Source organism: Sinocyclocheilus anshuiensis, unplaced genomic scaffold (assembly GCF_001515605.1).
Source record: "Sinocyclocheilus anshuiensis isolate Anshui unplaced genomic scaffold, SAMN03320099.WGS_v1.1 scaffold697, whole genome shotgun sequence".
Lineage (NCBI taxonomy): Eukaryota > Metazoa > Chordata > Actinopteri > Cypriniformes > Cyprinidae > Sinocyclocheilus > Sinocyclocheilus anshuiensis.
In genome coordinates this window covers 289333-302608 of record NW_015538036.1, presented here as the reverse complement: position 1 = coordinate 302608, position 13276 = coordinate 289333, and the positions used below count along the sequence as shown (strand labels likewise).

The following is a 13276-nucleotide window of genomic DNA, read 5'->3' as shown; positions in this document are numbered from 1 at the left end:
ACAATTTGAGTTGAATTACTGAAATAAATGAACTTTTCCACGACATTCTAATTTATTGAGATGCACCTGTATTTTATTATTAGTAGACCAGAACACGTGGACATGTTGTCATTCTTACACTATAATACTGAACTTTGATTTCAGTGATTTGGACTATGAGGTGGACACCTGCTTCTTGCACTCTATGTTGCACTTTACTTTTACTTTAAAAAAGGATTTCATTTGGAGTTTCACTACTGAAGTCCTCTGTTCATTTTTTTCATCATGCTGGAGATGTCTGTTTAAATCTGTTGTTTACACATTTCTAAGAGTACTTTTAATACTTACAAATTTTAATAATAATAACTTTTAATAATGCAATTTTAATACTTGGTTCTAGTGGACTCTATACATTGCATTTATTTAATGTGAAAACCCAACTGTTGGGGTTAATTTAAACAGATTTTTTTCCCTTTGTAGTTGCACTCACAGCTGTAATGAACAGAAGCCCAGAACATGTGGATATATTGACATTAAGAACATGCTGACTTTCTAAGACTTTTGTAATAATTTTCTTTTTATTTAATTTTTATTAGGTTTGTTTACATTTTTACTCTTTTAGTTTTACATTTCGTCAATGGCTTGTTTACATTTATACTTTTTTTATGGTACACTACTGAATGGCAAAGTTGCAAGTTTAATAAAATGTTCTTTAAAATATATATTTTTTTTTTTTGCGGGAAATGAATCGTCTAGATTAATCGATTGATCGATAAATTAGTCGATAGATTAATCGAAATAAAAATAGTCGTTAGTGGCAGCCCTAGTTCAAAGAATACTCCGCTACAGACACTTTTGAAGACATGTTGGCTCTTGTGGGTTTATGGGTTCATATTTTTGTCTCTTTCTTGTTCTTGTTTAGTGAATGTGTGTGCTTTGTGTATTTGGCCCTGTTGTGGTAGAGTCCAGTTTTAACAGATGAAAAGCATTCCAAAAATAGAGAAGAACTGGAATCAGAGGTGCATTCCGAATCAGCCTCCTAAATCTGTCCTCAGGTTATGAATAGACACCAACTATTAGCAAATAAGTATAAAAGCACATGAACAAAAAACAATACATTTTTTGAAAGGTTTTATTTTATTTGGTCAACTTTTTACTTTAGAAAGATTTTTTTTTTGTCCTTGTAACATATTCTGCTGTTTATATTAGCTCATGCAACCTTTTCTGTTATCAAATTTCTACTTAGCAATTAGACAATTGATTTTTAAATTATAAAGGAAAGATCTCAGCTATTTTTCATAAGCAGCTATCATTATTACACAGGAATGCATTGAGTGCAAGTCAATGTCCTGCTCTACCAGACCTCTTGAAATTAGACTGTTCAATAGAACAGAGGTGGTGTTTCTGTCTATTAATGCAAATAAAAAATGTACTATTATTAAAGTTTTATCAAATACAGGAACAAGACTGGTCTTGCTATATACATTACAGTTCACATTTTGAGGTCCGTTAGATAGATATACGTGTGTGTGTGTGTGTGCTTGTTTGTTTGTTTGTTTGTTGTTGTTGTTGTTGTTGTGGTTGCTCTCAATTGATAAAAATGTTACAGTACAGACATTTATAATGTTGCTGTTTATTTCAACTTTCCATTCATTAAAGAATCTTTAAAAATGTATCATGTTTTCTACAAAAAAATAAAGCAGCACAACTGTTTTCAACATTGATAATTATAATAGGCCTAAATGTTTATAGAGCACCAAATCAGAATAAATTACATTGTAAATTACATTGTAAATTAATAAATTACACTACAAAATGTATTAAAATAAAAAGCAATTATTTTAAATTGTAATAATATTTCAAAATATTACAGATTGTGCTATATTTTTGATCAAACAAACAAGACTTTAAAAAAAGTTTTACTAATCCCAAACTTTTGAACAGTATAGTTTATCTACAGGCTTTCTTTTTTAAGGCATTCCAAAACAAACTATTTTCTACCATCTTAAAAATCTCTTTAACCGTTGACAACACTAGATAAGATGGTTTGGAAAGGCACAAAAGGACTCTTCATATGGTCTTGCATTGGAGTCAGACTAATTTGTTCTAAATAGTCTCCATTTCATACTGTTTGTTGTCTTGTTTTGAGTTATAAAGTTGTTTGCTTCCAAAAGTAACAAAATGCACTTGTATATTTTCTGGATTCCAAATATATTGCATATATTTATGTTTCAGAGAGCATGTGAAGTTGTGAACAGGAGGAGGCTGTAGTAGCTTAGGGTGTTGTCCTTGTTACTGATAATCAAACATTGCCTGCACTTACTAGTGAATCTAGAGTCATATCACAGGACGCCGTTTAAGGCAAACAGACCAGACAAGAGGGTGATAATGACAAAAATAGGCTCTACGGCCCATGCGTTTCTCCTAACGGGTCTGTGGTTAAGATTAAGTCACTTTCTCTTCGGGGGTTCAAATGAGTCTTTATATTTAGCTGACCTAGATCAGGTTTAGGACCTTTCAGTCCGATCTTCAGTTTAAAACGGGCCGTCTAGTGCATCAGTCGCTTGCAGGAGTTTGCACTCGCAGTTTGAAGGTTGACTTTTACAGCAAGTTGATGTCGGGTTCTTGGAATATCCTGGATACATTTGATTCAGATGAACCGGGTAATGACAATGTGTTTGATTGTGATTATTTGTCAGTTATTTATTTAATAAACCAATGCAGCAATCTTTATATGCTGCATTGTTTGTCTGCCTTTGCATGTAAAGATGGTTTCTTTGAGTTTCACATTGCTTAGGCTAAAAAAACCCAAAGACAGAATAAAAATGGTCTGCGGTTTCAACCCCCCCCCGTGCCTGTCAAGATAATTATAAGCTTTGAAGCTGGATTTAGAAGAAGGGAGATCAGCATGGTTGTCATAAGTAATGGTTGGAGGCATTTGAGCCCGTGTCAGACCTTTGGCCCCCCTGCCAGAGGCTAACACGAATGCACAGGTGTGTTCAGCCCCTTGCTTTTCTGAAGTTCTTTAGTTCTGGCTTATTTAAAAGCTCAGCGCTGTAATGAAATTCAGCTGGCTGCTTTCATGTTCAAGTTGTCGCTGACAAATCCTCCTTTTCCTCCAACTCTTGTCTTCATAATGACTGTGGCTAGTGTTAAGTGAAAAATGGTGTTTATGAGTGTATTTTTTCACTCTCTTAAACATTGGTGGGGAAGATCAAAAGGGAGTTTGTGCATTTGAGTGTGTTTCCGGCGTATAGTTTGCAAGTTTCAGAGGGAAGTAGAATGATTTGGTCATCTGAATCATTTCACTTGAGCATAAACTCCTGCGCTCTCCGTTTTCTTGGCTTCAGGTTATGTGATATTATGAATGTCAGGAGCCCCTCATTGAAAATCGTCAATGGACACACCTGCAGCTCCACCTCAAACTACAACAGCAATATCCGACATGGCCTTGTGGCCTCTCAGATGCACCTCCTCCCCTGAGGACATAAAGATCATGTTACTTTGACCCATTATTTGAATTTTTGTGAGAGCAGCATGAAGCTCTATAGGTGGTCTCAGGTTTAGAATGTGGTTAGTTTGAAAAGCTTCTTGGATGGTGTTAAAGGAAACTAAAAATCTGCCATTTACTCACCCTGTATCACTTGTGTTCCATGGGAAAAAAAGACAAAAAGTCATACAGTGACTGAAGCCTTTCAAAGTCCTCAATGGATAAAAAGCAGCATACAAGTAGCCCATATGACTCTACTATATTTCAAGACTACTGATGCCATATGATAAATTTGTATGAGATCTTCCCCTCCAATGTAGCTGTCATATCTCTGTGACACAAATATCGTTCAAAAGTTTGGGGTAAGACTGATCGATTGATTGATTGATCGATCAATTTATTTATTCATTCATTTTTAAGAAGTCTGTTTTGCTCACCAAGGCTGCCTCTATTTATTAAAAATACAGTAAAATCCATAATATTGTGAAATAATATTACAATTTAAATGAACTGTTTGTTATTTTAATATATTTTCAAATGTAATGATAAAATAGAATTTTCAGCAGTCATTACTCCAGTTTTCAGTGTCACATGATCGTTCAGAAATCATTCTAATTTGTTGATTTGGTGCTCAAGAAGCATTTATTCTCATTATAATTATTGTAAACTTTTTACTAACCCCAAACTTTGGAATGGATGTGTATCTCAAAGTTCTGCAAACTTGGCATGACTCTTCACATTGCATTTTTAGAGCTCTGGCAGAGGGAAATATTTTAACTTGATCTATTTTGTGTGTATGCCTTCACTAATGTATAAACTGCTTTCAAGAATCCTCTGCATTCCTCTGAATTTCTCCTGATGTGTTCCACAGAACTAATATGAACTATACGTGTACAGAAACAACACAATTCATAATTATAATTACACAAAAAGTAATTATAAAAAAAAAAATTCTGCAGATTAACCATTTACAATGAATTCTGTGGAAGGTGTGCTAGAAAGGACAGTTAAATTAATGACAAGTGACAGGGAAACTAGGTGTGTTTGTGCATTTTTCTAAAAGCAGTACACCTTACCACTCCCATTTTAGATCTGTCTCCAGCAGTGGAGTGTGTGTGTGTGTGTGTGTGTTTGAATGCAGAGCATTGTATGGACCTGCACTCCATGTTTAAATGCTGCCTCTAGCTATGGTGTTGTGTCAGGTGACTGCCTCGTCATGCTACCCTGCCCTCGCCTCTGGATGTGTGCAATACCTCCCACTAGCATGCCACGTTTCTCATGCAAGATTTTCTGTCATGTTCCCTCTATTTATGAAACTGTCTAATATAAAATATAGATTGCAACAAGACTTTCTAGCCTCTTTCCTAGTAGCCAGAACTGAATATTTTAAAAGTGTAGCAGTGTAGATTTACAAAAGGTATAAAACTGCTTTCTTTTCTCATCAGCATAAATTTTCATGCTCTGTATATATACCTGTTAGCAAGGCATTATGTGTCCTCTTTGATTACAGATGTCTTAATTTATCAGTGATTTGTTTTTCAGGAGTTTACGAGTCAGTGTTTTCTTTATCTTTCACCTAGATCCCACTGACATAGCCTACCTGGAACAAATATGTGGACATCTGTCTTTGCTGTAAGCAGTAGATTGATATAAATGGCATTTATGTAATTCTAAGGTATTCGACGAAGTATATCTTTAATTTTTCTTTATGAAAAGTCACTTATATTGTAGTATTCAAGTACAGACTTTGCTAACAGGATGTTGAGAATAGGGAGTGACACTGAATGAGTAAAAATGATAAAACACGCCTTTCCAATTCTTCATGCTATCAGAATGAATTACCTGCAGTTACTTGTCAATCTGTGCTGGGCTGACCCTGTTTGCTATTAACAAGCAACCTTGTTGATGCCTTTGTGCCAATAGAGGACTTAACATTATAAGCGTGTTTGATTAGACGACATCTACCTTTTTCGCAGAGGATCTCCTATTAATGGTCTGGTGACCAACGGATGGATGCATCCTTTCCTCTTATAGGATCTCTGAAATCTGAGCAAGTTAGCTAATCTTAGCTGTAATATACACTCCACGGTGCATAGATGTTTTGGCTTATAGGTTACTGCAAGGCCGTAGTAACACCATTCTCTGTGACTACATGTTGAAGAAGTTTAAGAATGACTGAGCAAGGTAGGTGCACTTTTTAGTCTAATGTCACATGTGCATCTAATGTATGTGTGCGATAGATATACATTTTTGTCTGAAACTGAACTGACCCATGTCAGTTTTTGTCTGTAGTGTTTGTGATGCAAGCTAATCTGTGTGATATTTTTAAGTGGTCAAGCATTCTGGGTTTAAAATATCTTCAATTCAAGCCACACATTCATTTTAAATTGCAGCTTTTTAGCATGTTTTGACATGCTCAGAATTGACTTTCACCCACATGTGCATATTTTCATCAAATTAGCTTGGTACATTTTTGTGTCTAGAGACTGAGTGATTATTGTTGAAACTAAACAACTATGTACAAAGTGTTGAACATGTCTCATTGTTTGCAGACTGAAGTGATTTATCGATGAGCTCTTTTGCTGTGCTTGTTAATGGTGAAAAGGAAAAGTTTGTCCTCTGTCTTCGATTCAAACGAATATCGAAACTTCACAAACATCAGCTACATTTTGCCTTGGTGTCTGTTGAAAAAGACATTGCACAACATTTCTGAGTGTTGGTTCTCAGTCAGTTTGGATGTGAACTTTGGCCATGCTGTAATAGCTGTACGTGTCTGCCAAAAAAAAAAAAAGACATGTTGCTGTTATTGTTGTTGTAATATGTGAGTTTGTGTTTTTTGTGCAAGTTGGAGGAAATTCCATAGCATGTCCTGTGCTTCATAATACTCGAGACAGGTCCAATCATTGTTTTTACTAGTTTCCCAAGTCTGTGTTCTTTAGAGAATATGGCAGACCTCCCACTGGTCCTTCTTCCTGCCGTTCTTCCACTAGGGGTTTATGAGACCCACCACTGTATCTGCTGTACACATGCATGTCTGCTGCTCTGCTTACACAGTCTCAATCTGCTGTCTTTAGTATCTACATGGTTGCTGGGTTGAGATCATGCTGGATGCTGAATTCAACTATATTGATTCTTGGTTCTTGATATTACTGATGCAAACATTTTACGTAAAAATGCACAGCTTTTCCTTCACATAAAAAAAGTTTGGCACCAGAATCAATATAAAGTTTGAGATCGTTAAAGATGGTGTGCTGGTTGCCCCACATTAGTATTTGGCCTTGTTGCTTTTGAGGTTTGTTCATTCCTTCCAGTTCCTGTGCTAATTTAGAATGAGTGCAGTTTGATTTTAGAGCTCTTATAAGGTGCAGGAGTTTGCAACTTTGTTCAGTTATGCAAGGCTGGCTTTGTCTGGGCCTTTCAATACATGGCACCTCAAATGGAAAAAGATATAAAATTAATAGTTTATCCAAAAGAATAAAATTCTGTCATACATTACTTACCCTCATGTTGTTCCACACCTGTATGACTGACTTTTTATCTTCAAAAGGTGAATTTTTGAAGAACATCCTGTCCACTTTTTTTTTACCAATTAATTAAAGTGAATGAGGACTTGCACTGTCAAGCTCAAAATTATAAAAAGCATAATCAGAAGCATCATATACGTTTCAGTGCACATGTACCGAGTGTTTGGAAGATACTATAGCTTTGTGTGAGAAACATCCTGAAATTTATTGAGTAAAAATGATGACACTGTTCTAGTCTTTGGGTGAACTATAACATCTCAGATTTGTCAAAAGGTTATTTCTATATCCCCACCATTTGAAGGTTAAGGTTCTATTTGTTAAATATTAAATGACCTTAATAAAAAGTTCATGTTTTGGTTAAACTTCCCACAAGGTCATGCACACAAGTACAAAATTGCAACACTAAGGTGCGTCACTAAGCTTAGGCCTCACCTATATCAGATCAGAGCCCATGATTTGTTTCACAAACTTCACTTTTTTTCATTTTTTTCATAGTGTTTTGTTTTTGTGAATCATGCCTGTGGCATTGTCTGACATTTTGTGTTTTGTCCAGTTTGCAGGTTGCATGGCAAGCTGATTTGATGCATGACATTTGCATGAGTGCATTCAAGCTCTCTGTGGGATTTCGAGTGAGTGTCTGCAGCAATGGCCCAAACCGTGCACGTTAACGGCAATGCCTCAGGTAACACCCCTCTTTTTTAATTAGTGCAATTGTCTAATCTTTTCTCTAATGCATCATCAGTGTTTATGCCTACAATTATTCTCAGTTAAAACTGAAGTGTGTAATTTTGGCACCACTAAAATCACCAAATGGAATTGCAAAAATAATAATTGCTGTCAAACAGGTTTGCCAAACACTTCCCCGTCTTCTAAAAGGTTCCACCCCAAACTCACGGCATTGATTGAGCCAATGTTGGGCTTTGTTCTTCGCTGGGCTGCTTGCGATGCTCAAAAAAACTAAGATGGAAATAGAGAGAGTTTTTTAACATCAAAAAATGTACACACTTCAGCTTTAACTTTGTCAAGTGAAGACCCAGGTGAGCATTTGAACAGATATATTGAACATGGATGTACAGTATGAATTAACAGACGGTTGTGGGTTTTGAGATGTTAAATCTGTAGTATGCAGTGTTGGGTTACAGATTACAAGTTACCCTATTTGAAATGTAATAAGTAGTGTAGCTATTTAAATTACTTTATTAATGTAACTAATTACATTTGATTACTTTTTGATCACTTTTCAAAATTTCTAATGAATGTTTTCAACTGTTAATCATTTTAAAACATTTAAAGCAGGTTGGCCTGACCTTACAGTAGTACTCAATACTGATTACTGATTACTTTCAAAATCCTTCTTCGCTTTAATTAAGATTATAATAATAAAAAAAAACATTCTGTGTCCTTAACTCTTGAAACATTGGTGTCTCATATTTTAGAGCAGTCGATGCAATTTGGGAAAGGAATCAATTAAATCTGTGTATGTGTGTGAAAATATTCAGATGTACCCCCATTGTATTTGTTAACATTTTCATAAGTACCTGTAATTTAATTACACATTTTTTCTCCGTACTGTAACAGATTACAGTTACATTTTTGTAATTAAATTATGTAATTCTGTAACATGTAACTAGTTACCCCCAACACTGGTAGTATGTTATATTTTCTGTCATTGTTTTTGTCTATGTATTCTGTTTTCACGTTAATTTCATATAGAATGTACTGTATGTTTAAAGACTTTTCCAATTGTTGAGCGCTGTTTTAGGGTACAAGTCCATGCTTCTGTTTAGGACCTGCACAGTCCTGCATGTCTAACACAGTATAGAAGTGTGACTTTCGCAGCGTGCTGTGAAATATTGCTTGTCAGACTTGCCGTGCTCTGAACACTCAACCACAACATCAACACATTCCACTGCACATTTCTCCTGACAATAAAGTGAAAGAGCAACAACATGAGTAATAAGAAGAACTGTTATGTCAGTCACTTTATATTGAGCAATTCAATGGAAATTAATTGAATTATGGGTTTTGCTCCTTTTTTGGCCAGCTTGTGTTGACAGAAGGTCATTTTGATGATACTTTAAATGTCAAGCAGGCATGCTTTTGTTGTAGATTAGGGAAATCATCTTAATGAAACTAACAGAGTCAATAGATGGATTCTTTCTTTAAGATATTGTATCTTCTTTGGGTGCTTTGGTTGTCTGTGTCACTGAACCTTCACCTTTGATGTTTACACAATGAAATTCAGGTCAGTAACAGCCTAAAGGAGATTTTGTGTTGTCTTGGACCCTTTCCATATGGCGGCTCCACAGCAAACTAAGGCCAGAGCACTTGGTGTTAAACAAGGCTGTCAAACTGTGCCATTATGAAGTCTAGAGCTCTACTTGATTAGCATGTCAACATTGAAGGGCTAATGGACGTGCTAAATTGTTGGACACTAGTGTTACGGGTACTTGATTACTGTTGAGTTACAATGGTCATCTCTATACAAGTGATCTGGTACCTCATTAACATTTAAACATCTTCTTTGCGTATTGACTGTCAGCAAAGTCAAGTTTTCATTCTTATCTACAGTGTACAGACTTTCAAAGCAGATGTGTGACTGCTAATATATTTTGTGTTAGAGCAAATTTGAGTTGATTAATTCAGTATTAGGTACAGTACAAGTTTAGTTTTGTAAAGGCCCCATGAATTTATTATGAAGGTTTTGTGGCTTGTAGTCCACATCTGTTAGCTTTGTGGCCATCTGTGGTCTAGGTTGAAAAAAGTATTAGATATTTACATTTAAAATGTGCAGTTTTTATCCTGGGAAAATAGACAAAACGCATGCTGGGGTGCATATAGCAAATCACACTAGCTGTGATGTATACTTTGATTGCTTCCATTGTCCTCATTTGTAAGTCGCTTTGGATAAAAGCATCTGCTAAAAGACTAAATGTAAATGCATACTAAAAGATACTGGATTTACATACGTTACACTAACACAGAAAAGAGAACTGCACTCCTCAAGCTATTTCATGCACCATTTAAGTTCTTATGAGAGCATGTCTGAAAAAGTATGCAGTCTGTTACGAAAAGAGTGATGAGTGAAACAGGATTATGATTCAGCCTTACTAATTGTAATTAATTTGAAGTTTATTGTCTACAACAACAACATACTCTGCATGTAATTTACCACCATTCCTTCTCTTGGTTCAGTTACTGTTAATATTGGCTGAATTAGCTTTAGTCTGGGATGTACTCCAGGTTTAGTTAATATGAATGCTTAATACTGAATCTGTTCACTGTTTTGTCTGGGTTTCGCTCTGTTCTTTCATGGCAGGACTATTCTTAAAGAAGCTTCTGTATCTGTTCCAGCATGGTTGTTGTGCTTGTTTAATGGCTCTGTGTGTTTGTTAGTGTGGTCTTGAAAATGACGTGGATTTCTGGGATAATTAAACTGGGAGACTGACATGGTTTCCATGGGCCGGGTCAGGAAATACCAGGCCAGAGTGAGAAAAAGGGCCTCTGTTTTCTCTTCTGTATGTGTGTGTGTTTGTTTGAGAGAAGACTGATATGCTCAGACCAGTAGTGCTAGCCTGCTACAGTACTACTTGTCAAACTCCTGCTCAGTAAGTCACAAAAATGTATTATATTCAGTGCTCTAGGCATTTAAAGGTAGACTGAATGAATAGTCACTAAGTAAAAGAGATGAAGTGTTGTAGATACAGAATTACTAAATGCATGTCAACTGTGTTTTGCTGTTTTGTTTATAGAAGAGAATGTTAAAGAAGTTGCATTTGTATTTTTTTCATGTTTCAAGCTAGTTAGTTTGTTATTTGAAAGAGTTTCCATTTAAGGGTCTTGCACAACAGATTTTTAAATTTTTTTGTGGAAACATGTTATCCACCGGGCAGTATCACACCTCTTGTCTTATTCTATATCACGCCTCTTGTCTTATTCTATAGCACCAGTAGAGTAGGAAATGTTGTAACTTGCATTGTTAATGTTTTAGACTGTTTGAAAAAAACTATTGTACAAATCAGGAGGCCATTGATGTGGGTTTTAGTTTTTGCAGTGTGCATGTCTGAAATGCCTTTTGAAAGACATCGACATGTTCCAGGTGCATGTTTCAAAGATGACCAAAATATCCATGTTCACAAGCTCCAGCTGGGGCTTACAAGGCTGCTTTTATCATAGTATTTGCATACTGAATTGTAATTGGTCATGTTTTCTCTGTATATATTCAGCTATTTACAGCTGCAGCTAAATCTTTATCTGGTCTTTATTTACTCGATAGTGGTATCAAGTGCTCATTTATAAGTTTTAGGTAACTTTTTCTTCTTTTCAGGTAAAAGTAAAAATAAATGCAAATGTTCCTGCAAACATATTGTAGGCAATGGACTGTTCAGGGTTTAGCTGTCGTTAAATTGATTATGTCTGGGAAATGGCTAGCATATTCTTTGAGTGTGAATCTTCACTGTAAAATTTTGAAAAGCAAATTATTGGATAACTCACTCACACTGGATAACAAACTTTTCATGCTTATGTGAACCACCTGTATTTTCCTGCTGTGAAAGATAACTTGGGTGTATGACGGTCATTTCTGACAAGCTAATCTCTTAAATTTCCATATAGGTTTTGTGGTTAGCAAAACGAGCTGATTTATGAAGTTTGCTTTTCCTCCCACATCATGGATTTGGGCATCAAAGGCCAGACATTCAAATAGATGTTTATTTTCATTGCTAACATTCAGCAGATCCGTGCCCAAGGTGATCCTGGACTCTGTGAGAGATCCGCTGAGATTTCATTGTGTTACATGAGAACTGAAAACATTGTCCTCAGGGGTTTGTAATTGGTAATGAATACTCTCATGAGTTTTATATTGGAATAGACCGCAGAACCTAAAAGAGGCCAAAAAACAAAATCAAAAATTATGATTTTAGATAACAGTCTAGTTAAAATGTTTCTACTTTCGTAGGGCATCATGTTGTCTGGTGCCAACATAATGCTGATCGCTCAAATTTTAGCAGCTACTTGCTGACATGTCTTCAGACATTGTCAGACAGTTTTTGTTAGACACTGTAGATAAGCCATGACCTTTTAAACTCAAAGATAGTGAGACACACTTGTACTAATGCCTTTGTCCACCTCTTTTAGAAAAAACAGTGCACAGATCAAGCAGGAAAAAGAGCAGGGCTGTCTGTGGACGTCTATTTTCAGCTGTTTACATGACACTAATGTTACATTTGGTCAAACATGGATGCCGTGTGAGACTTTAGCTGAGAGAAATCACACCATCCTGTCCGTTGGCAAATGCAAGTGAAAACATGTTTTTAAAAAAAGGAAAGAAGAAAGAAAACACCCCTTGTTCCATATTTTAGAAATATTCCCATAGGATTTTTCAAACCATTTCCCCTCTACCAAATCAGACACATTTTTTGACCTTTTTAAATGGTCTAGACAGATTGGACAGTCATTTAAATGACTCCTAATGTGGGCTGAATGTACTTAACACTTAACTTTTTATATTGACATAATAATTTGTCATTATTGTTTGAACAATAAAGCTTCCTGTATGGCACTATTCCATACCTTTTACAAACACCATTTACATGGTGTCCCTTTCTGTTCATTTTGTCCACAAATAACTTTGTGACAACAGACATGCCAAATGATCATGTGTCATGTTTGTTTGTCCACCTGTCAGGACACTTCCTTTTTCTGCTCTCTTACTGTCCACAGCCATATCCTTACATTTTGTTTTAGCCAATCACATTTTTTCTTAAAAAAATTGCGTCACCTGCAATTTTCATTTTTTTCCCCCCTTTTGTCAAGGACTAGAATAACTTGCAGTCTAAAGCAACCTAGGAGTAGGAAACCTACACTCAAAATAGGAATGGACTATACCATCCATTTTAAATTTACACAGGTGGAGTGTGAATATTTGTCTTAGGGATCGACAATGTAAGTACTGTCACATTTTTGAATCTTTAACTTGCTGCCAGCTGGTTGCTGAACTTTAAACCAACCTAACTCATTCCATTCAAAGTGCTTTCCAACATAAAGTAAGTTTGTTTCAGTACGTTGCCCGTAGCATAAACTATTTTGATCGAAACATCCTCAAGGCTGTTTTTGTGTCTGATGGTGGGTAGTGTAATTCTAGACTGCTAAAAGAGAGTGTGGGTGGATTATTCTTGGAGCTGCTTCTCACACTGCTTTCATTCGTTTCCCTCGCTTCTCGCTTGCCCCTTTAGTGTTGCAGGTTTACACCCCCATGCCCCCCCTCCCCCTTCACCAGTGAGGC

The 13276-nt window shown here is 36.0% G+C and overlaps 1 protein-coding gene across 3 annotated transcripts in view; it reads left to right on the top strand.

Annotated features, from left to right (window-relative positions):
• LOC107680527 (KN motif and ankyrin repeat domain-containing protein 1-like) overlaps nucleotides 1-13276 on the top strand; it is a 63440-nt gene that overhangs the window by 31920 nt on the left and 18244 nt on the right. For 2 of the 3 annotated variants that reach the window (XM_016476450.1, XM_016476441.1), the window contains exon 3: nucleotides 7547-7675. In XM_016476450.1, the coding sequence (XP_016331936.1) occupies nucleotides 7639-7675 (37 nt within the window). In that variant the 5' untranslated portion in view covers nucleotides 7547-7638. Of the gene's footprint in view, nucleotides 1-5343; nucleotides 5654-7546; nucleotides 7676-13276 lie in introns of those variants that run through there. The other variant, XM_016476459.1, reaches the window with a different exon arrangement.